General features: G+C 29.1%; 1 protein-coding gene across 1 annotated transcript in view; it reads left to right on the forward strand.

Moving 5' to 3' along the window:
* The first annotated feature begins 21524 nt into the window (after window positions 1-21524).
* The window catches only part of LOC129961105 (uncharacterized), a 56593-nt gene continuing 51524 nt past the window's right edge, over window positions 21525-26593 (forward strand). The window contains exons 1-4 of the mRNA XM_056074935.1: window positions 21525-21630; window positions 22190-22411; window positions 23714-23799; window positions 26379-26485. Of these exons, the coding sequence (XP_055930910.1) occupies window positions 22200-22411; window positions 23714-23799; window positions 26379-26485 (405 nt within the window). The 5' untranslated portion in view covers window positions 21525-21630; window positions 22190-22199. The remainder of the gene's footprint in view (window positions 21631-22189; window positions 22412-23713; window positions 23800-26378; window positions 26486-26593) is intronic.

A 26593-nucleotide genomic window follows, 5' to 3' on the forward strand; every position in this document is an offset into this window, starting at 1 on the left:
TTATTAAAAAAGCATTCGTTATCTTTCAACTACATCATATATAATTAAAATGAATTAAGGCTATTTTAGAATAAATGAATTAAGGCTATTTGAGAATTTCATGTTAAAAAATGCCACTAATTAAATTTTCCAATATTTCCAAAGAGTACGAAATTTCAAATTCTTTTACATGAGGACATGGATCAAAAAATTGATTCCCTCTTTACAACATGAAACGTGTCAAGATGATATGCAAGAAAAGAAATTGAGATTGCCAATGACGGATATAAAATCCACTCTCGAAAAATCTTGTTTTGAAAGATAAGCTCAAAGAAACTACTAATGCAAGGAGTGGAATCGATATCAGAACACCTCTTATATTATAGAGAAGAGAATTATTTCTGAGTTGAATTCTGTTTCATCTTGATTTTATTTCCGGTATCTAGTGCTTTAAACCAGGGATTTTCCATACTAGATTACATTTCTTTAGTTTCAAGAATCCTCCATGAATAGAAAAGATGCTAACAGTGCACAAAAAGAAGGTTCCCCTCTTTGAAGGAATCCATTATTGAGCTTATTTTGATGATTCAGTATTTTGAAGTGTTTTACGATAAACCAAAAGAAATGGATTTCTGCTAAGAAGCTCAGAGAGAGGGTCACTAATTTTATTCATAGTTTTTAGGAATGAAGCATTTTTTATGTTAATAAAATGCATCCCTGTTTATTTTGGTTATTTTTTTATTTTGCTCTTTATTCTTATTCTTCTCTTATTATTTTTTGTTATTTATTTTTCAAATCTTCTCATTCACTAAGGGAGTTTAAAAACACTATAAGCAAATTAAAGAGAATTTTTTTTATATGTGAATGAATTTTCCTTTTCACTAAAGCTATGCAACTAAAGACTGCAATAATGTAACAAATAACTAAGATTTAAAGAATATTTGAGGAGAACAATGTAGCTAAAATTTACTTCTGTAATCAAAGAAAAGTTATTTTATGCATTACACAATTTCAATAAAATTATAATAGAAAAGATGAGTTGGCTAACCTATTCAGTTACTAATACCTCAAACATAACAAAGAAGTAAACAAAATAATTAAAGGTAATATGAGACAAACTGATCAAGAAATAAAATGGCTTCAAACATCTACCGAAAGCGGTGAAAAAAAAGATCAATTTTGATCTTTTAGAATATATATTCTTCTATACAATAATATGTTTTAGACCTGGAAAAATCTGTGGTGTATAAAAAAGAAAATGATCATTATGATGCCAGTTGAACAATAGTCTATATTTTAACAACATTGTTACAAAAACACTTTTTTTTTATGATATTCTTGCCAAAACATATCTGTGAAAAAAGTTAAATGTTCAAGCCTCGAATGCAACAGAAAAGTTTAAAATCAGACTCTCCTCAAATAAAATCAAGGCAGTTTTATCGCAAATATAAAATAATTCCATAGAATATTTTGTGAATAATATCTGAACTTAAGTGAATAATAGAAATTAGAAAATCATTGTTTAATAAGCAACACCACGTTTGTCAATTCTCAATACATCCTAAGCTAAGAAGAAGAAGAAACCAAATTTTTTGCAACCTAGAACGAATTGTTCAGACATTTTATTTCACATCAAGCATGAACATACAGTCTCGTGCGCATATCAGATATGAAAAAAAAAAAAAAAAATCAGAACTACTATTTATTGGTAGCGAAAAGTTCACTTTTTTTAAGAGGAAAAAGAATGCATGCCATTATCATGAATGAAAGCCTAAAAATAATGCATTCTAAATAATTGATATACGTGAAATCAAAATTTATTTTTAAAAAATTGTCCTGTTCTTTTCTGTTGCAAATTATATAAGTATTAAGGTGCGTGCGTTTAAAGCTTTTTCATTTACAGGCGTGGTGGCCTGGTGGTAAGATCTCGGAACCGAAAGGTTTTAGGTTCGAGACCCAATTCTACCAAAGAGCCGCCGTGTAAGCGGGTCTGAAACGCATTAAATCCGTTGGTGTCAAACGTTATCTTGCTGGTGTGGTGTGGAAGTTTGAAGAGGGGGTGCCAGCTTCGGTTTCGTCCTCGTCTTCTTACCATGATTCAAAATTACGATGTCCGTCCCAAAATAGCCCAAGTGTTGCTTTAAAACGGGACTTAATATAACTAAGCTAAACAAACTTTTTCATTCAATATTTTGTTTCGTTAAAGATGCCTTATTTTATAATGAAATATTTGACAAATCTGGAATTCATTTCGAATAACAAGCAAAAATAAAAATGATTTTTTTTTTCAATTTTACACACTTTAAATCAGTTTTTTTCTCATGTTAGTGCTTTGTTTTTGTTGAAAATCAAACAGTAATTTTAAAGATCCAAATATAATTCATCAACCAACTTAGGTTCGATAATAAAATCATTCTATTTGTATTTACAGAAATGTCGAGACTATATCCATTCTATAATTGAATAAAAAGTTGGGAATTATTGCATATTTTATGGGATAAGAGAAAATATATCATAAACAAAACAATTCTTTATTGTTTTCCTACGAAATTCAATACAAAATTCTTTAATATTTGATATTTCAAAAAATATGTATTGCCAAAATATTGGCATTTAAATCCATTGTCCATATGTTGCTGTGTTCATAAACATTTTCGGGTGCACTCTTTATGTGAAAGAAAAAATGGACCATTTGCTTTCTTACGCCAATGGGTGAAATTTCGGATACATCTAAATTTATTGTGATCGGAATAACATTGTCTTCAAGTGTGTAAACAATTGTGTTTACTTCATACAGTTCCCATGAAAGCTCCACCCTAATAAGTTAAATAATTATTTTTTCAATTTGGGGAGAGGCACGGGGGAGCACCTCGTATGAGATGAGGATGAGAAGCTTCCGGCAAGGTGGTTGGTTCTCGCCAACCTTGTGGGTAAACGAGAAGGTGGAGTTCTGGCTCCTCCCATCGATGACGGAACGTACTTCCTTAGGGAAGGGTTGTACCGTGACCGGTGATGGTTCTTAGGATTCAACCACAGTTACCGCCCGTGTTGTTATTGCTGCGGTCCGGTCATTCAAGTTTTTCCGTGTGTCTTTGGGCGGGTCGGAGTAGTCAGTTTATGATTCACCTACACATGAGAAATCCTTTTAGTTATAATATATTTTTACGGATAATGTCGCAATAATTTCAATTCCCTTTCCTCTCAATCAGTGACAATAAGTCAAGAATAAGAGATTATATTTATCGCATATCACATCAATTCTCTTCGCATGCTGAAATAAGATATGAATGTGCGGGTTAAAGATATTATTATGGAAGTCCATAATTTTTTTGGAATAAATAAATGACCTGTTACTGCCCATTCAGTGTAGCTGTAGGAATGGTGCTGGAATTCCTGGTTCAGCCATAATATGATGTAACTCTTTTGCTCACACGCAAATGGTGACGCCAAGAAAAAAATTCCATGATCCATCAGAAACAGAAGTAAGTTTCAATTTCGGTTCAGTTTTGGTTGATGAAGTGAGTAAGAATGGAGCCAAAGATGGTTGTATGATATATAAAGAATTCGTGCACGTAAAATGAAATATGTAAATACTTCAAATAAAAGCGATGGAAAAAAGTGAATGCTTAGATTAATGATTTCGATGTTTATGTGAACTAATTCATATTGAAATACCTGGATTCTTCTGATTTTGAAGTTCCCGGAAAGGCAGGTAAGAGTGAATTTTTTCTTGCATTTCGATATTTTTGAATTTGGGGCCTAGAAATCCCATAAAATGGTTTCGGTACCTGCATTATTCCTTCTTTCTAAGTAGAATGTAAACATTCGGCTATATCAGCATTATTACTAGGCTTTGCTAAACTTCCATTATTAGGTATAAAAGATAGGAAAGGCTGATTCACACTGATGCTTCGACATTTGCCTTTTGATTTTGAGAAACCATATGCATTTTAATAAAAGGGCTTGGAATCGCTTCGAAATACATCTATTTTTGCCTTTGTATTCACTATACTTTTGATTGAAGATCAAAGACATGAAGATTTCTTTTCTATTCCTTTAAATGATATCATGAATGTGATGTTCATTTTTTTTGATAGGCAATATATTCTTGTAGTTGCTCGAATCCATTCAATTAAATGAGAAATGCTGTAGCCTCCAATCTTTTCGAAGCTACAAATTATATCTCCAACGGAAATTAACTGACTTACTTCAAAGTGATTTCCTATCTTGTTTATAACGATTAACGTTTGAATTGCAAATTTGTATTTTTAAGTTTGTACTTAAATGTTATTGAATCTCAGTGATGCGAACTTTGTAGGTCATCCGCCGATCCAATGAAAGCGATTTCCTCAAACTGTTTTGTAATCCTGTAAATATCAGTACCCGATACCCTGTCAGTACACTATTTCAGAACAGTAGTTTCAGTGTTTAGAATTCACATAGCTCTTTAATGGTCTTGAATTTTCTAGTTATTTTTCTAGTGGAACTTGTCCTTAGACATGGAATAAAAGGCAGAATATTTTTCCATTACTAGTAAGTGTACTGTTTCGAAATGTTGGATATACAACAAGACGCTTCTTTCCCATATAAACATACTATAAATACTTCCATAAATCTAATTTCACATAGAGGTCGGGAAACCAACAAAGTATGCTCAAAGCGTTTTTAAATTGTTAAATATTCATGATTCCCTTCGCGGGAAATAGGAGATATCGATTATGTATTTGGTGACCTTTTATGATGAAGGTTAAGGGGAAGAGCTTCAGGGGCGTTTTAAAAGACCATTTTCATAGGATTTACTCAAGATGATTTAATCTAGAATGGCATTAAAAAAGAGTTGTTTTATCCACACAAAAAATGAAAAGTTTTTAAATTTGATTAACAGTTTCAAGTTTGTTTATGTAATATTGAAATATATATAATATTGTAATATTGAATTTATATGTAATATTGAAATTTATCATTAATTTCTTTGCTAACATATTAATTACTTACTTGAAAAATATTTTCCTTTTAGTTACATTTTTCAATATAATCTCATCTTGTTTGAAAAGATAAAAATGATTTTATTTGATGTAAATGTTTTTAATTTAATTGAAGGAATTTAGTCTTGAATATATGACAATAAAAAAATTTTGCTCCTCGGTGCTGATGGAGACATTGAATTAAAGTACTACCAAAAATATCAGAATATATCGGAAATGCAAACAAACAACAGCATTCATATTATTTACTCAGGAAAGGAGCTGATTTTGTTCTTCTCTTTTAGTTTTAAAAATAAAAATTCGGAAGTAACTATTCTTCGATATTTCACTAGAATAATCTTTATAAATTAATTTACTTCCAGAATCAGAAGTATCTGAGTATGAATCTTATATTTTAAACATTCATATTATTTTAACATTCATATTAAAAAAAATATGGGAAATATTTTTATCAATTCTATATCTATAACAAAATAGTATATTTAGTAAAATTGTGCAGTTTATTTGCTGATGTAGAATTGTTTCATATATATATATATTATTTTCGTGAATTTCTTAAATACTTAAAGGGCTTCTTATACAGATGAAAGCTCTATAATAAGCCGGACCCACATATCAAATTTGATCACTCTGAGATAGATCAATTTGAAGCTTATAATAAATGCAAATCGAAATTTTGCATATCAAAAATATAAAATAATCGAAGTGCCTGATTTACGCCTTACTATTTTGCAAATTGGCCCTTATCAATACATTTTGCAAACCATATTCCACCAACTCTTATCGTATTCATGATTAATTTTATTGGTTACATCATCAAAAAAAATATATTTTTATATTCTTCTTTTCTATTCTTTCTATATGTTTATCTAATATAAAAATACAATATAAATTTTATACTTCAATTAAAATAATAAAATACATTTAAATACATTTATTTTATTTCACATTTGTAAATTATTTAATTGGAAAATGAAAATGAATGGTCGTTGGACTATAATTTTAGAAAAAACAAAGTAGCTCAGTTTCCTTAATGCACCGTTTTAAAGCAACACTAGGGCTATTTTAAGAGAAACCTCGTAATTTCGAACCGCGGTTAACGAGGACGTCACCTGAGCAGGCACCCCCTTTTCTCCAAACCTCATCAGCAGGAGAACATTAAGTGCTGATGGATGTAAGGTCCACCAGACCCGCTTACACGGTGGTTCTTTGGGGGACTTGGGTTCTGAACTCGCAACACTCCGATTCCGACACCAAAGCCTTACCAAAAAGCCACTGCGGCCCAGTTAAAGAGCTCGGAGTAATCCACGCAGTGAATTGCAGTGAGTCCTGCCCCGATTTACTTCTGTATGACGAAATTTTTAGAACAGCTTTAGAACGTTATTTTTGCATCATCTTAAAATTCAAAAATTGACTTATTTTTAACGATCAAATTTCATTTCTGCACCGTTTTTTTCTAAAATTATAGATATTTTTAAAAAATTAGCACTATAAATTTTGAATAAACTAAATATATAGGTAAATTAGAAAATGTATAATAAGATTGGGCTGTTAAAAGTTTGAACTTCGTATGGTGCCACTTTTTTTAATGAGAGGGGGATAATAGAAATATTTATAATTGCATTTTCAATTTACTTTGCTTTTGATTCAAAATTGAAAAATTTCGTTGAGCTTATGATTTACCACTGTGATATATAAATCAAAGATGTTAGAAAGTGAAGAAAAAATGGACAAATGAAAAACTTGGAAAGTATTCAGAAAAATTAATAATGTTAAAATAAAGTTAATTCCAAGAAAAACAATTGTTAAAAGATTCAAGTATGAGAAATTTGTTATTCATTTATAAAAATGGATGATATGTGAAGTTTTTCTTCATTAAAAAATTAAAATTTTGGTCTACACTTTTACTCTACAAAACTTTAATTGAAACCATTTCTTTACAACGTTGTGAATGTCACGCTTACCATTGTGTCTTTTAAACGAAGAAGTTACATTAATCCAAACGTTCATCGTTCATATTAGTTCGAATATGATTGAAATGTAACTTCAATTGACTTATTTACTTTTCATAAAATAATGGAGAAGATATCAGAATGAAAGAAAGTTTTTTTATTCTAAAGATATATCATCTCGTAATTTAAATTTTTTTTAAAATATGCAAATTTTAAAGATTTTTTTTTTACTTGAAATACTTGTATTTCAACAAATAAACATTCCAATTCTTCTGAAAAATTTCGAATGGGATTCTATTATTGATTTTTACTAATTCAATTGTATAATTATTTTTCTTTGCGGGAAATTGCAAATTTTTTGAGCGGCTTCAAAAATTATGCATGTGCGTATAAAAATATATTCAATATCAGCGCATTCAGTGAAGGCAGATATAAGATTTTCAATGCAGTGGGATCATATATAACTTTTCCCTAGAAAAAGAAAGGTTTAGAGCTCATTCCTTGTTACATTACAGTTCAAAATAGATTTTGTCGATTTTCTATAATTATTAGAATGCATCAAAATTATTGGATTGACATTAAAAAAGAAGCCTTATTATGGAAGTTTTAACCATTTATGAGCAGCGAACTAATACAGAAAAAACAACGAACCTCGTAAAAATAAATAAATTCATTGTGGCCAAAGTGGCCATAAGTGGATCAAATTTTGCACACTTATTATATAAGTCATGAGAAAGAATACTGCAAATTTTACAAAGCACAAAATTTAGTTAAATATTCAATTAAATAGAAATGAAACATTTTTCATTTTTCTACACTACATGCGACTATGCCATTGATTTTTTTTAAATTTCTCTTTTATTTTAATGTGTCTTTTGACAGTGCTTTTTCACTTTCTCATTTACGAAATGTACACCCACCCAAAAATTCGAACTCGGAATTTGGAGAACTATCTATGTTTCAGATCACACTTCGTTAGAAAGACACATTTTTAACATTATGCAATTTTAACATTAACAATTTGGTATAAGGACTTTAGACCAAATTTGTAGATTTCTAAAAAATTTTGAAACAAATTTATTTAAAGAAAATTTTTCTGTCTATTCGAGTTCAATTGAGCTCAATAATTATAAAACATGAACAGCTAGATACATGCATTTTGGTAAATAGGTTTAGAATCTAAAAGGTAGATCCTTGACAAACTTTGAACCAAATCTCTCGGAAGGTTGTTCATCTGTTGGTCTGTACTTATATGCCTGTAACCGCAATAATTCATAAATACAATGACTTAAATACAAAAAAAAAATTGGTATGTGATATAGTGATTCATTGTATGATGAAGTCAACGATACCTTTGTTTCTAGGTTCAGGAATTTTACAGAGAACTAAAAATCATCTTTTTTCCAAACAAGCAAATTTGGTCCATTTTACACTGTAAGTATATGTGGAAATTCATATTGATTTAATATATGAAAAAAAAAATCCTCAGTAAAATGATCATTGAAAAGAATTTTATTTACAAAATTATCACTGATTAATTTCACATAAATGGTTTTCGTTAAAATTGTATGTGCCAAACGGCAAAGTTGAGCCATTTTACAATGTAAGTATATGTCGAAATTCATACTGATTTAATATATGAAAAAAAAAATCCTCAGTAATATGATCATTGAAAAGAATTTTATTCACAAAATTATCACTGATTAATTTCACATAAATAGTTTTCGTTAAAATTGTATGTGCCAAAAAGCTCATTTTCTAAATGTCCATCAATATATCGCTTTTATATATTTTATCTTAAAAATCTACATTTGGTATGTATAAAAATATCCTTTATGCATCTTTCTAAAGATACTCATAATTAAGATTTCCACTAATGCATCTTTCACGGAAGCGTCCTTGAAACTTCCCCTTAAACACAGAGCTAAGTATTTCAACGAAGAGTATTGACAAAATCTGTCTTCCCGCATAACTTAGAAATGGGTGTGAAAATTCATTTTCCCAAAAGCTTTTATGGAGAAGTGAGCAATTTTATCTCTCATGAGGAGCTTTTGTGCTATGTGAAATTTTATTTCTCCTATATCTCAAACACAGATAATGAGCGTGTGTGGAATACCTAATCCAAACTGGCAGTCTGAAGATATAATTTTCTTTAGTGTGACAGCAAACAATTTATAATTTACAGAATGAAAAATGAACTCTATTTGGAGCAACAATGACTCAGACTCAGTTTTATTTCAGTAACTGCACTAAGGAAATTACGATACTTTAATTTTAACTCAATCCGTATGAACTTTTTTCTCATTATCGATAATTCTTGCAATATTTCTTGAATGCCTCATTTTGAAATAATATAATATCACTGCACAAGCAATGCAAATGTCTCAGTCCATCTACTATTAATCATCTTCCACCGGCTAAATTTAAAGCCATCATCTCAATATGTAAAGCTCTCATAGTAACTATAATTTTGTCTTCATCATATGCTTGGAATATACCATTGAATCTGTTTATGATGTTAACTTGCTGTTTGCAGTGATTCGGCTTAAATGTTGCAAGGATAGTTACATTCATTAAATGCTTTACAATAGCTGGAGGTGTGATTTCTTTATCAAAAAGAAGATGACATATATAATGACTTTTAATTGCTATGCACTGGCAATCACATTTTGTGTATCTTCTATTACAGATGCTCGTAGATAAACAAAACAAAAACTCTGACAGTGCAAAGCTATTCGAACAGGATCGCAATTTCATTGGACCAAAAATCATTTTCAATGAATGGCACCCATATTAAGCATTAAGTTACGAATAATAAAATAGTATACAAAACAAACAAAATTATAACAAGAACAGAGCATAGAAAGAAATTTGGTGTCGTTGCGGTTTGGTGGTAAGATTTCGATTTGTAATCGGTGGGGGTTCAGATGAACTGATGAACCACGATGTATGTGGGTTTAATATGCGACAGATTCGGTTTCAAGTATCAAACTCCTCTCCACTGGTATGGCAGGGGAATTTGAAGAAGATAATGCTGGCTCAGCTGTTGCCTTCAGATAGAAATTAAGATATCTGTCCCAAAAAAGTGCTCTCATGCTTCAAAACAGAGCATAAGTAAAATAAAAACAATTATTACATAACCATCATCGCGATGATGTCGTTGTTGACCAAAAATACTAAACAGTGACTTATGTAATATCCTGTTAAACTATAAATTGCAGTATTTAACCTTTTAGATTAAAGAATAATCAAATTTAATGGAATATAAGATAAATAATTAAAATAAGAGAACAATTTTTTTTTAATTCTTTATTGACAATCAGTTTGATGGCAACATTATTGAACTACAAGACCTTTAAAACTTGAAGACTCGGGTGTTCTACATTCAGAAAATGATGTAGTAATTATAATTGAGGGGACATGTTTTCTGCCAAAAGTGATTTTTTTTTTTTTTTTTTTTTTTTTAGATTGCCGACCGTACTAACGTAATTATGCAACATCTGAAATATGGCTCCAAAATTAAACTTGACGTGGAAGAAACATTAGTCAAAAAAGAATATACCTTTTAACAGGAGAAAAATTCAGCGTTGAAGAAGAATTAATGTTTAAGAAAACTATTCTTTTGTAAAATAATAGAGTTACATAAGAGAATGAAAAATTAGATATGCAATGTATATGACACTTTTAATGAAAAAAGTGAAAACTAAGCTGTAAAAATTATTAAAAAAAACTTTGTTACTTGAGAAACGAATTTAAAATTTTAAAATACTGAGGTGAAAGAAATAATCATCTTGTCTAATTTTTAATGAAATCAAATTAAATTAAGCTATAAAAACAAAAACATTGAAACAAAATGGAATAATGATAAATGATAATGATAAATGAAAATAATGATAAATGAATAAAATGATTAAGTCATTCAATACAAAACTTCATATATGTTTAATATTTAATTTTTGTACATTATTATTATTACTCTCGAATTATTATTTATATTTCTTCAAAACGAAAGCTCATTTAAGTATAATTATAAAGATGTATTTTACTTACGCGATAAATTTTTAAATACATATCTATAACGGATTTTGAGAAAAATTACATCGCGAATGGCCAATTTAAATTGTTGTCAAAAATGACTACAAATTTCTGTGAGAACAACTAACATATAACTTGAAAAAATTATCTTAAAGTAATAAACATATTACAAATCATGTATAATAATTAGACAAGTTGTTAAATCTTACAAAGCTATTTATTATTTCACAAACAGCTGTCATTTCTCGAACGGAATTGCAATAACATGAGGTCGTAAAATGTACCTAATTTACTATGACGGATTGATCAAAGGTTTGCGGACGTGCTTGAGATAACAATGACTGAATTTCAATTTGGCCGAGGCTGTCCTAAAATTGTATAAGTGGTATCGAAACTTTTCGAAACTACACCCCGCCTTCTAACTTTAATCCATCACCTTATCTCTCGTCGAGCGAAAGATCACCGGGTTCAAAAGAGATTTGTTAGATGCCCTCTGTGACTTTAAGAACATAAAAATCTAGGAGTGGTCTTTGAGAAAGTTCAGAAATATCTCTTCTAGTCTGTTTCGGTTTTTCTCAGTCATTGAGTAATATTTTAATAAATGGAAATATTAACGATTGCGCTTCAGTATAACATACAGCAAACGATTATTTATTTATTAGGTGACATAGGTCAGCATATTTAATTGCAGGTTCATTCAAATATTAAGACGTTTAAGTCCTTTTTGAAAAATGAAATAGGTTAATGATTTTACTATAGCAGACAATATGTTTATTGCTAGTAAAACGGTTTCTTTAAGCTAATTTAACTTAGGGATTACTTACAAAAAATGTTATGAAATTTTCGTCAACCACAATTATTCTTCCCAACCTATCGTTTATTTTCTTTCAATTATCGTTTTTATTTCAGAACTAATTTCATTTTCATATCGTGAAATGTATTCTAATATGTTTATGGCAATCAGCTAAGATTTCTCAACTCAGAACTTAAACTGGTCTGGAGAATAAATTAAACGGCACTGTAAAAAAATTTCCCAAGACTTCAGACACTGAGAAGCCATAATTTTTTACGAAAAAATAAACGAGGTGAATCTAAGACACCTAGAGAAAGTTTATATTTCTTTATGCAAACAATTAGATAGCCTAACTACCAATAATTAATTACATGTTTGTTTCTTTTGCTACTACTTTTTTTCTTCAATTCATGAAGGCCTTTGTCCTTTTCTATGTAAAAATGTTATAATTTTTCATTGCTTTCTGTTACATCCAAACCTGAAAATTTCAGCAAAAATGAAAGAACGATGATGAAAATTACAACTTATATATTGAAATCCTTTATAATGCAATAAAAATGCATTTTTAAAATGTTAAATGCATGTTTTTATGAAATAAAATAATAATCAGCTCTATGGAGTAATAAGATGCAGCATTATAAATTCCTCAGTTTAGCTTAATTAAAGTTCCATTTCATAATTATAAAGCAAACGTTTATAGCCCATAAATTAAGCTGTAGAGGACGTCGTCGTCGTTATCTCATAAAAGCATAACTTCGTCGTTATCATAAAAACGTCGTTATCTCATAAAAGCATAACTTCGTCGTTATCATAAAAACGTCGTTATCTCATAAAAGCATAACTTTATCTTTTTTAACTATTTGGAAGATAAAAGAAAAGTAATTTCAATATAATAGTTAGTACAATAGATATTGTTAGGAATTTTTTACATTTAATCGAAATGTCATTGAAAAGGTTTGAAATTCTTTATTCCTTAAGAAAATTGGTTTAAAAATACTTAGGCAAAATACTTAGCAAACAGTAGGCATTGGATTTCAAGTCATTTGCCTCTTCCCGGATAGTATTTTTTCTACAAAATTTCTCAAAGCCTCGCACACAACCAAGCATTTCTAAATTGCCGATCTCTGAAAAAATAATAGGGTTAGGAATAAGAAATTAACTTTGAGCAGCACTGTTTCGGCATTTGACATATAAATGTAAATTAAAAATAACTTATTTACAATAAAAGACATTATAAAAAATTTTACATTAAGATTTTTTTACATTTTTACAAGCTATATAGTTGATAATGACACAACTATATAGGTTGACTATTATTGACCGAAGAAATATAGAAGACACTTTGAAATTTTAAACTTCGCTTTATTCCATCCCGGGAGGCATAATTTATGTACAAGAAGCGATGATGAGTTGACGTCTGTTCACAAATTAGACAAGAGCAGAAGAGCAAAAAAGACAGAAATATTTTCCCCCGGTCATTATATACCATGAGATTCTGATTTTATACGTGCCGATTTATGTAAGGGAATTATAAGTATCTTTTAAAAGAATTCGCTTTGCTGGACAGATTTTTATCTCTTCACTCGGAATGTGGGAACCTCTTATTTAAGCTTTTTTACAGAGCTCCTGTTGCATTAATTAAATAAGAAAGGTGGAATTGGATCAGGAAATAAGAGAACATTTTAGATTTAAGTTAACGTAGGTTAAATTATGATAAAACTTTGGAAATTAACAAGGATTTAAATTAGACTTTAAGATAGCATTGCATATATATATATTTTAAATTAATACATCTTATGAAAAATTATTATTAAAAGTGAACATGGATCTTTTTCCCAGTGAGAACAATTTGCGGTTATTAAAGACTTTCAAGAGACTCTCGATGAATGCATCCCGTGCTCTTGAAACTCACGGTTCTGTTTATTATTATTATTATTATTATTAATTACGACAGCGTAAAGAAATTCCAACAGTAACATTTCTATTTATAAGCTGTAGATTTTTGATTTAACAAAGAAATGAATCTGTTGTCAAATAATGGATAATTGGTGATATTCCTAAACATGTAATTCAAACTGCCCTTTCACATTTCGAGTAGTGTTTAGTTTAGCAAGATTAAAGTTGCGTGTTATAACTACTCGAGGATTATTTTGAGACTGACCTCTTTCTTCTGAATGTAGTCAGATTATGAAGAGGGCGCCTAAGTTACCTCTCTTTTTCATACTTCTACATCACACTGATGATTAACGTGAAAATTTGCGCACTCAAAACTCATGCTCATGGCGGATCTTTCATAAAATTGAGTCTTGAATCCTCTATCCTTTTAACCTAGTGAAAGCAGTGAAGATAAAAAGAGAGAAATGTGTGAATTGTGTAAAGGCCATATAAACATGCTAAATATTCTTGCGTACTTATAAATTAAATACCTAATTAAGATTGCAATAAAATAGGTATTATAATCATACTAAGCAATTTCTTTCCATTTTTGGAAACAAATAGCCATTCTTCATAAGCAGAATTCCTTAACTTAGAGAATAAAATATCGAATAATAAAATTAGAGCAAATAATTTTGGCAAGCGAAATGCTTTTTATTTTGATGTTCTCGTAGTATTCTTCTTGGTTTTCAAAAATATTATGTCGAGCTATATGCATAAAAACAATTTAAAAAGTTTAAATTGTGTAGCAATAAAAAATGTAAATTAAATACTGCTCAGAACTTGGAGAAACTAAACAATCGAGCTTAGAAATATAAACTTCCTTTCAACTTTTGTTTGCCAGCATAAATGAAAAATACATAATTCTGCATATCGACGTGGCGACTGAGTGCTCCCCCTCCCCCCACTCCCTCCTCAGATTTTTCAAGGCTAACATTTCGGCCAAATCATTCATCAAATTTTTAAAAAATAATGGGAGGAAATATTTTGTTCTACTGAACTATGCTTGGGGAAATGTGATTACAATGTTAAAGAAACAAAGGGAGATTCCATTTTCCAAGTCAGATTTTAAATGCGCTAGCAGAACAATGCTTTATTTATTTATTTGTTTGTTTATTTAGCAGAATGCCTATCTCAGAAATCAAGAGTACAAAAAGACTTTCCATACTCCTGAAATAAAGTTATAATTGCAACAACAAGGTAAGATGTATTTATTCCCTAACTAATACTGTCAGCTTTTACAAGAGATAGATAAAAAGGCGTGAATTTGGCTATCATTCGACAACCCTACAACAAAAAGATGAAACTGTTTTGCAGAAGGGACTGGGTATTTTCATTTTCTGTTTGTACTCAACAGGAGGGGTTTCTACGAAGCTTTCTTGTATACTTCCTAATTAAAGTATTATGCCCCCTCCGCATAAAAACTGCGGACTCTGAGCAAGGCCATGAACCATACAAGTACTTAGATTTTTATTATCTTCGGAATATTAGATCGAAGCAAGGTGGAAGGATGACAGTGAATTCAAAATATCCAACCTATCCCTTCTAATCCTGGCATCGTATATACAGTGATAGAATTCCTCTCGCAAGCGTAAGAGTGAGCATATTTCGAAGTGTAATTAAGCAAAAAGAGTATGCATTTTTAACATCTTTCTTTAAAACCAAAATTTAATGCAAACCTACAATTTTATTAAAAAGGTAAGATACCAAATTTCATTTTTCTATGTAGTTGCTTTTTTTTTTAATTATAGCTTTTCCGCGTACTCAAATATACAAATCAATAGACGATCGACCCGTTGATGGATTTAGTTGAAAATTTCACATAAATATCTACAAAAAATAAAACTGTATACTAAACTTATCTGCCTACATCTTTACCCTCTTTACAATTTTTTGCTATTCGTCTCACTTATATTCGAACAGTCGGACAATTTTCTCTACATTTTGTCAAAAATGTAACAGAAATGCATTTTGTGCAGAGACCACACAATAAATTTCAATTTTCTAACTCAAAATGTTTCTGAGTTCACCGTGTTCACAGATAGATATAGCGACTGATTGACAGATAGACATAATTCCGCATTTTCAAACTGAAAGAGATTTGAAATGGGGAAATTCATCAAAATCACGAGGTCTGATTTTTTAATAACTGAGTACTTTTCTTTTTCAATACATCGTTCATAAGAAAGTAAAAAAGGGCATAACTGCAAATCTTTTTGATTCTCACAAGGTATTCGCAATTTTTGACTGAGTCTTTAAGATAACTAGCCTCTGAGATTAGAATGAATTAAGAATGAGGTAAAAAACTGTTTTTGAGTTTTTAAGGAAGTATGGAATTATTTTTAGCTAAGTCATTCTTATGATTTAAATATAAATCTTCAACAATACATTTTCGTTATATCATTAAAAAAAATTTTTTTTTAAAATTCTAATAAAAGTGTACGAATTACATAGTAGTAACAAAAAAACTAGAAGGAGAGTTTTAATTTTGATATTAACCTTCAATTTATTTTATATCCCTTATATATTTTTAAAAGCAAGAAAATATATGCGATTTATTCTAACATTTTCATCCTCCGAAAATAATAAATATACATTTTTTTTAAACACTCTCAAAAGGAAATTTCGCCAGACTTCATGCATAAGAAACCTTAAAAGATATGAACAATTCTTAAATTAAATTCATTTCGTGTAATAACTTTCACCATAGGTTTCCTAGAAGTTATTTGAAAATTTTGATATGAAAACCTTGAGGATGCATAATGTGTTTTAAATAGATCTAAGAAAGTTCTACAAATAAATATTGTTATAAATTGTCTGTAAATGCTTACGATAAAATAAAAAGAATTTTAAATTTTTTTCAATTAAAAAGCATGATAGAATTTCTATCTGAACATTTCACACCACCAAATGACATCCCACATCACTAGAATACTCATGCATATCCGACTCTTAAAAACATATTTGTTTTGTTAATTGGCAAAACTAAATATTAGAGCCAGCATTTTTAGTATATTACACTTCAAACTTCCCCCCCCCCCCGGATGTAAGACAGTCACTACGTCCCTGCTGATCAGTCATAATTAATGTTATCGTTTCTAATTTCTATAAAGCGTTTGCTTATTTTATTTACTGCCTTTTCCTTAATATAGATGGCACCACTATATTCTTTCAGAATGAGCAATTACCATCTTTGAGAAATTGTTTTTTGTTGTTGTTTTCTTCTTTTATTAATGCACCTTTTTGTTTTTGATCCTAATTTATTAATTTTTTTTATATTGTGGGACTATGCTATATTGATTTTCTTGCTTTCTTTTTCTGGAACAATTTTATTCGATTTTGTAGTGATGTACATGTATTTGAAGGTTATTTGTTATATTTTACCAGATTATACAATGTTAATCCTTTTTTTTTTTAATTTTTGATAAATTAATTTTCTTTTATTATTATTTCTTTTTTATTACATTTTGAGTGTGCCTTTTACAGTAACATTAAGTTTTTATTTTTATTCATGTGTTCACTGTTTTTCATTTAATATCATAGTAAGACTTTTAATTTATTACTTGTGTATTTACTTTATTTTGTATGATTTCTCATGTTTTTGTCATATACATATACACACTTAATTTCTGAACCTTTAGCGAAAATGCGTATGGTTCTAATATGGGAAATGCTTTAAATATCGTATAAAGTTATATTTTATGTTGTTTCAAGCAATGTAAATATCACTATTTTAAAAGATTTTAGACTATTTATATGGTTTCTTAAAATTTTTATTTTTCATAAAATTTTCCTTACTGTTGAAGCACTAACATCCAGTTGTCAGGAAACTCCACGTGTGCTGCTATTATGTGTGTGCATCTGTGATCTTATCCTCCGATACCGGTTTCCGCCCTCTACCAGGCTGAGCAACGAGAGAACCTGTTTTTTCAATTTTTTTTATCATTGCTTTCACTGCATTAATTGATAGAGGTCCTTTTCGTAAATTATTTCGACTTCTAAATTCGCGAAGAACGGCAGCTGCATTGGATTGATTAAGATAAAAGAGCTTCACAAGTAATGCACACTGTGCTAAAGTGAGATGCATTTTACTAATCAACTGATACTTGAAATGATTTCAATGCCCCGCTTCTTTTTTATAACTCAAAATACTGGCGTTGGTGTCGACTACGCAATCGGGATTTTGCATTTTGTAATTTTTTCCCGTGTTTTATGCAAAATTTTAGCTGTCTCAAAGTGTAAAGCGCCACATTTTCCCCTATCGGCAACCTTTGGGATTCATTTTTTTTTTTTCGTTGATTCATTTTTCCCATGTCGTTAATAGTCCCCGTACAAAATTTGATGGCTTTGTGACTTATAATTCAAGCTACAGAGCTAATACAAACTCAGAGTACAGATAACATACATACATACATACATAGAGTACATACGTACAAACAATACAAGTTCTGAGTACCGTCAGTTTAAAAAAAAAACCCCTATATTTTAAGGCCTTTAATACACTCATAGATTTTACTACTAAAACACGCATTCAATAAAAAGAATCACGTTTCATAAAAATAATTTTAATAAATGCGATGTGATTTGCATTGTTCATTCGAAGTTTTATTTTAAAACTAGCCCCCTTCATCTACCAGCTATTAATCCATAAGATTAGTAGTATTAATTTAACCATGGCAAGCAACGTTTATAAACTACATCTTATCGCAACAAAGTATTATTTCAAATTTTATTAACACTATAAACATAAAATTTTATGACTGGTTAATTACGCTTTTAAAATTGCGAAATAAATTGGTGAATAAAACTGGGTTAATTTGGTCAATTTGCTGAGTAGAAGTCTTTCAGAATTTCATTTTGACATTCTGAAAAAAATACCGCTTTTCATTTTGAAATTCTCATTCAAAAATGAAAAGCGGTATGGGAGAGAGAGGGACGGTCGAGAATTGGTAACATATCAAGGAATTATAAGTATTCATAAAATGAAATTTGTCGAAATTGAATCAATGGTTGCGACTGGGAAACTTCATCAAGGTTTTCTCCTATAAGAAATGTACAGCGAAATAATATTTTTCAGATTTCTTGAAAAACAGAAAATAGTGGATGAAAGGGGAGGACAAACAGTAATTGATAACATTTAATGAGCTTTCATATAAAATAAAAACTGATAAAATCGAATCAATGGCTGAGGGAGCGGGACTGGCTTTTTGATTTATGCCATTTATTTCAAATATATAGTATAATTATTTGTATTATTGTCTGCATATTAGAAATACGCTATTACTTAGTAAAATTATTATTTTAATTAAAATTTCATACAACTTTATTTATTAAAATTATCTAGTTTTAAATTTTGTCTTATAAATTAAAAAAAATTTTTAAGTTAAGGAAGATCGTACATTTAGTCAGAAACATCGTAGCCTTATGTTGGGTTTGATTCTGTTACTTTTATTTTTAAAATTTGCTCTTAATTTCATAGCAGCGATAATGTGTATCATCCTACGTGTGAGTATAAATTCAATTACAAAAATAATTTAAAGAATTGATGTAAAATTTACTTAAAAATATTTTTGAAAAATTACTCGAATCTTATCCAACATATATCTTTAGTATCTCTTGAAAATCACGCGCAATAAAATAAAGTTTCAACTTAAAAGTTGTGTAAGGATGACTTCTGTGAAATCAGATGCTCCGAAGTTTTTCGGAAAACTCATTAAAATATTTCTTAGTTTTTAATAAAAAATCTAATTGGATTGTTGAAACTCCTTCTTGTTAGTAAACATGTAATCCTAAGAATTAACTAACAACAAAATTAGATAGTTCTAGGTCTAACGGTTAGTCATATAACGGATTTTATCATTCACAGAGAAGTCGGCCTATGAAAATCATGCTAAAATAAATCTTTTATGGTATTTTTAGATTAAAAACAACAAGCCAACATGAATTGTTATCCGCATACTTATACTACTCCATTTAAATCGAGATGCTGAGCTATACGAATCCAATAGACGATCTCCAATAAATTTGGATAACTGCGTTATACAATTTTCTCCCCGGTGCTTCTAGCCTTGCTCTGCACTTCCTCAATATGCACCCATAACGATTTAGAAACCAGTTATCAGTTTCTCTCTATCAGACAAAAAGAAGCTGACACTTTTTTTCAAGTTTTGAGATAGTAAAATTCATCATAATCGTAAATAACTGTATGATAATCTTTCATTTAGCCTTTTCGATCTGATCTATGCATAGTTAAAATTTTTAATTCCATATTAGAACGGTTCTTTCTACGACAATTCAGTGTTTCAAAGGATAACTCATTTCTGAAACTTTATAAGTAAAATTAGACGACAATAATTCTTGAATAAACTACGCTACATTGCATTTGTTTACATTTTTATTTTTCCATCATACGAAAATAGTGAAGTAATTGGTTGAAATTTGGATACGGCCTCCGTCGCAAGTTGAATGTGCATTGGCGAAATATATCTCCAGGACGTATATGCCCATTAGAACCGAAAGAGTTAAAATTAATCGTCCACTTTATCCCTTATATTACTTGCATTCAAAGCAACCGATTCTGGAGCGGTTTCTTACTGCCAAAATTCGTCTGAAACTCGGACATCATGATAGCCACATTCCTTCCTTCAAAAAATATTTCTTCTCTTCAGACCTTTTTTCTAGGGATGACGAATATTTTACGAGTGGTTATTACGTAACCAATATCAAAAAGTCACAAATACCAGTGATCAATACTTTTCAAAGAGGGGTGTGATTCAAATGCATCATATGATCTTACTGGTGATATTTCGATTATATGTCTTGAATCACGATAGAAAGTAACAATCGATACGATCTGTCCAATGGTAGCTCTCGAACAAATCAGAAAAGGAAAAATCTGTGAATGGGTTGAAAAGTGAACAGAGCGGTTATTCTTAGAATTATAGTATCATTGAATTGCATATCACTGAAATTTATCGGAACGGTGACTTCACTGGCAAGTGTGAAGTCACCTCTCCACTTCACTCCGCGAGTGACCTTGACTTTCCGATATTCGCATTTGATGATACACTATTCCATAAATATCATTTTTAATTGCTTGTGACTTGACTTTGATTGTATATATTCTATTTACTGCTGGAGCCATCTATGGATAGAATATAGAACTAAAGTAAACATTTTAAAGAAATGATATATATAATTAATTCAAATTTTTCAGAAAATGGTTTACTCCAATAAAGAAATTAAATAAATAGTTTTGAAAAATATCAAATTTAAGAAGTAAGCTGAAATAGATAAATTAATTAAATCACACGCTACTTAAATTAGTAAATTTAATATTAATAACAATTAATAAATTTTATATTTAATACTAAGTAATAATTTTAATTAATAACATGATTGAAATAACAGATATTTGGAACAAATATTTAAAAATAATTATAGCAGAATTATTTGTTATTCAAAAAATCCAAGATTATGCATCTCTACTTTTTTCTGGTCCCCTGATCGAAGCCATCGAATTTTATGAACAAATTAACTTTTGAATACCGGTTTGGGGGTTTCATTTCAATCCACATCATTTGAGAACGTCGTTAAACGAACATTTGAGAAACGAATCACATAAGAATCGAGAGACGATAGTGCGCAGCAGCTCCAATCTCCAGTACTGTTTTGTGGGCAGAATGCGCTGAGGGAAGAATCTATCTCGAAAAGATTATTGTCGAGCGGGATAGGAATTGAATGATCTTGATCTGAATTCCGAAATACCATTCCCAAGTGAAGAATACGTGCGATCGGTTCGCAAACCAATTAACTTATAAGTTGTATGCGATTTAACGTTGGAATAAAAGATGGCAACATATGAAACATATAGTGAATTCATCTGAAGTGATGTTTGATTAAAAGCGTGCAGTTTCGATTCGGTTTGTTATTGTTGTTAATGTACTGATAGGTAAGTGTTGTTGATTAGTTTGGCGTTATAATGAATGACATTCTTTCAAATGCACGTGAATTATTTTCTTTTTACAAATAAGAGTTAAATATATAGTAGGATCACAAAAAATTAATGTTTTCTCTCATGGATCTTTGTTGGTATTAATATTAATCTGACAGAAACAGCGAGTACTGTTTTTTGTGTGATTTCTTGGCTTTGTTGTGTTTGCATAATATTGGGTATATTTTCGATATGTTACAGATATTCATATTCATATATCTCTTTGTTATATCAGATATTTTGTGTGTCGTACCAAATACTTGGAAGATATAATCCCAAGATATGTGAAATTTATTACTTGTTATATTTGATATATAGAGCCATTTTTATATTATTTATTTTATTTTTGTGTTATATCTTTATGAAATATAAATAATGATCTTTTTAATATAGTTAAGGATCATTTATTTCAAATAGAATTGATTTTAATTTCTTATTTAGCAAATTTTTCCATACTCCTGTTTTAAAATCCTCTAAATACCAGAAACTGTTCTTATATTTACATTTTTAATTCTAGAGTATCTAAAATGAATGGAAAAAAATCTTCATATTTGATTGGCATCTTACTGAAATCTGATGGTTTTAAATTTCAAAATGACGGCCAAGATCAGAATGATGGAGCAGTAATTGGATCAGCTGTGTGCTCCAGTTTGTCTATGCTGTGTAAAGAATTTCGTCAACTTATAAATGCCAAAGTTACATTTGTTCCTCAGAATTTTCAGTTTTTAAGTAAAAATGGGTAAGATTTGTTCCACAGCTTCTGTTTAATTATAACCATAATAGTTTATTATAATAAATTGTTTATATTTTCAGTATTTTAAATTTAAAGTTTCATAGTTTTATTATGCACATTTTTATGATAAAATATTTTTACAAAAATATTTTTTGTAAAATATATTACATATATTTTACATATATTACATATATTACAATATATATATTACAAAAATATTTTTTATGGACTTAATATGCTTCCTTTGCTACCTCAATGGCTTTTATAGTTTAATAAATCATAAGTGGTAACCTGAACTTTTTGACATTAAATAATTATGTATCATATTAAATATGAGAAAGCATGTACTTATAAATTTAACAAATTTTTTTATGCAGTTTCTGAGTTTGATGTTGTGAAATACATTAGCACCCTTTCAATTTCATATGCAGGGTGATAAAGTATTAATTGTATGTATTAATTTGAATTTTAGGGAAAGAAAAAGAGTAAATTGTTCACTTTGTTGAGAAAGAAATTTTGTCTTTTTTATTATAATTGACTTAAGCACCAAATGTTAAACAGCAGTAATTAATGTGAGGCTAAATGGTTAATAATAGTATTGAGGACAAGTTACTGAAAGATGTAAATTTCTTTTGGCAGAAAATTTTGAGGCCTGTAATATAGTATGTAGCATTTGCACAGTTCATATTACAATTAGAATGTTTTTGTTTATCTGATATTACTTGCAACATTTGGAGAACAATCTTAGATAGTTTGCATCATTACTCTGTTCAGTTTGCTTTAATGCTTATTTTGGCACTAGTAAGATGATCATTAGATATGCTAAATGAGATTTATTTTTATGAAATAGTGCAACTGAAAATATTAGCTGGATAGCTATTATTTAAATAGTTGATAGCATAAAATGTAAATTGATTTACTATAGATTTTTCTGTTTTTATTTTGCTGAATGTTGAAAATAACTTAAATGCACCTCTTATTTTTAATTTCTATGAATTGTGAAACATTGGGTATTAATATAAGTATTTAGGAATGAAAGAGAAAAAAAGATCTTGTCTGTGTATTAAAAGCTTAAAAGCCATTCAATACTGATGCACAAATAAAAAAAATTTTCTTAATAATAACTTAATTTTTTTATTTTATGATAAATAGAAATGAAGATGTTTCAAAAATTATTTAAATTAGTAATAATTAATTTTAATTCTGTAAATTAGAAGAAAAAAGGTATTGCTCATAATTTTTTGTTTAAATCTCTGAAAGAACCAATTTTTATAATTTTTTCACGTGCAGCTTCATTTATTCTTTCAGTTGGCCTATAGAAAAAAGTGAAGAAGGCAATGTAGAAATTTCTCAGTTACTTCAGTCTGGAACTGTTGCAATTCAAAAATGCTTTGGTAAAAAATTTATTTTTCTTTGAAAATGGATTAATTCTCCATACTATGATGAAATTTTTCATTTCTCTTTAAACAAATACAACTAATAAGATGTAAAAAATAATAATGTGTTTTGTATGTGCATTTTTTTTAAATCTTAGTAATCTTTTCTGCATAATATCAGCAGATACTCATTTGAAAGCTTTGTTTCTTTTTTTTAATATGATGTTATAGTTTACATTAATTATACATTTCAAAAGAAAATCTTGTTTTTTCATTATTGTTTTGATATCAAAAATTAAATTCACCAATTTGTGATGGCAAAATTAAATAAGAGGGTTTAGTATTCTTTTCTATAGTATTTTTTTTTTAATAAATGAAGAAGAAAGGAAAAAAAAAACAAAAAACATGACTTAATTTCAATTTATGGGGGGGGGGAGTATTGTTGAAGCTACTGGTGTAAAAAGATTTTTTCCTCCTTCTCTTTTACATTTTTAGTGATATATTTAAGTAGGAGAAAAGTTTTCACAAGTTTAAAATACACTTTAAGATATTTGTCTATTTTTCCTCATTACTGTATGCTCTGTTTTGAAAAAATTGTTTTTATAAACAAATTTTCATATATTCCTGACTAACCTTCCTGTTTTATGTATGAGAATAGTGATGTCCACTGCAAACTTTCAGCTTGCTGTTATTTTTTCAGGAAGTACACATAAAACTCCAAATAAAAAATAAAGGAAAAAACAATTTTAGCTGTAAAGTACAAAATTTCAGTCTAATTTTTTTTTTATTTGCAAAATTGTTGATGATATTACTAAAATCTGTCTAATGGGTTGTTCATATTCAATTCAATGGGTTGTTCAATAGAATTTTTTTTTAAAGATTTCTCAATTACAAATTGCTCATCAATAATCTTGACTTAAATTGTGAAAAATTTTCTCGTATCCTGTGACACTCTACATATGTTTAGTAAATTTTGAAAATTATGACAGTATTAAATTTGAAGTTTTCTTTCCTGTTATTTTTTAATGAAATGTAACAATTCAAGGGAGCCCCCTTTTCACATTACCATTCGATTACTATCGTAGTAACAAAAACACAATTTTGAAGTTTTTTTTATATAAAATAGTTTTTTTGCTAATATATCACCACTGTCATGTAATCAATACTCATATTAAGCATTCAATAAATTAGCTAATATAACAAATGGATATTTTTGCTAAAAATATGTAATATTTGAAATTATTAATTGTTTCTTTGAATTGTTTGTCCACATGTAGAAAGAATTTGTTGCTGAAATTTCTTTTCATCAGATATGCCAGCAACTATGGTAACTTTATCAAACTTGATCTTTCTTTCTTCTATGTATACATTCATGTTGATTTCAAAGTCTTCACAAATTTCTTTTGCAAATTTGACTACAGGTTTTCTCTATTGACAATTAAATTATTTTTAGTAATTTCAATTTTATATCAAATAATGAATAATTAATTTTTTGATTTGAAGAAACTTGCATCCTAATAAATTTCTTTAAGTAATTATTTTCATAAGTTAAGGAAGCAATTGTAATATATTATGTGGTACTTCATAATCAAATCGAGTAAGAGTATTTTCTTCATTGTAAATTAGTTGTTCCATAGCATTTAAAATTTTCTATAGTTTTTCCACAATTTCCTCAGCTTCTCTTCACTTCAAGTTTCTGCAGTACCCTGGACGACTTTGATCAGCAAGAGAAATATATCATCAGTTTGTGGAAATGGAGGTTGGGGGGGGGGGGTTGAATTCACAGTAACAGAAGCTGAATGAATACTTGCCAACTTTTACAATTGCGTTATACATGTGACAAATTTTGTTTTTAATTTATATCTTTTAAGCATTTCTTTAAATTTTTTTGTTTCCTTGCCATTACCGAATATTGTGGTATGCAAGTCCTCTTCAGACTTGAATATCTAATTTAGCATTTTACAATATTTTAATATAATTTGAAATGTCATAAAAAGTCTCCCTTCTTCTTTTCAATGAAATCGATAAAAGATTCTATATTTCTCATTTCAGTTCATTATATGCTTATTAGTATTAGAAATTCCATGTATTTTTTTTTCTGGCATGTGTTGATTTATGTCTATAAATCTTGTATAAAACAGTTATTAATAGTGTATCAATGTATAAAATAGAAACTGCAAATCTGTTAAGGACATGGCAGAACTCCTCTTAACAAACTTAGTGTACAATTATCCATTTTCCGTCAACAGAAATTGTAGTGAAACGGATATTTACAGTCAAATATGAATGACGACAAAATAATGATAATAAAGTTTTTTTTCCAAGAGTGTATTTATTTTTACACAAATAACAAAATTGATCATCTGTTCATGGTATCTCAGTTATATTTTCATGCCCATAATTAAAACCTGTTTGTCAGTATTCCACTGTATGCTATACCAAATTTTCCTAACATACATTTCTATCTACCAGAGAAACTAAGTTCCTGCCATGGAGAATGAATAATACCGTTTGGTATTCATTCACAGGTTCATTGGTTTGTGACAGTGAAGTTTAATCAATAAAATGTATCATTTTTTTTAAAAATTTCTTTTCAGATTTACCAAGGCTAGGCATCAAATGGGTGGATGGGAAATGGATTGGATTTATTTTTGTGAACTATAATAACTACTTGGCTGACATTCGAGTCAAAATTCATGAAGATGTAAGATTTCTGTATATATACTTGAAATTTTATTGAATTGTTAGAAATGTAGCTAAGTTTCTGTGGTGAATAATTTTGGGGGGTTGCAAATCTGCAGCCTCCTGTACA

This window comes from Argiope bruennichi, chromosome X2 (genome assembly GCF_947563725.1).
Source record: "Argiope bruennichi chromosome X2, qqArgBrue1.1, whole genome shotgun sequence".
NCBI classification, from domain to species: domain Eukaryota; kingdom Metazoa; phylum Arthropoda; class Arachnida; order Araneae; family Araneidae; genus Argiope; species Argiope bruennichi.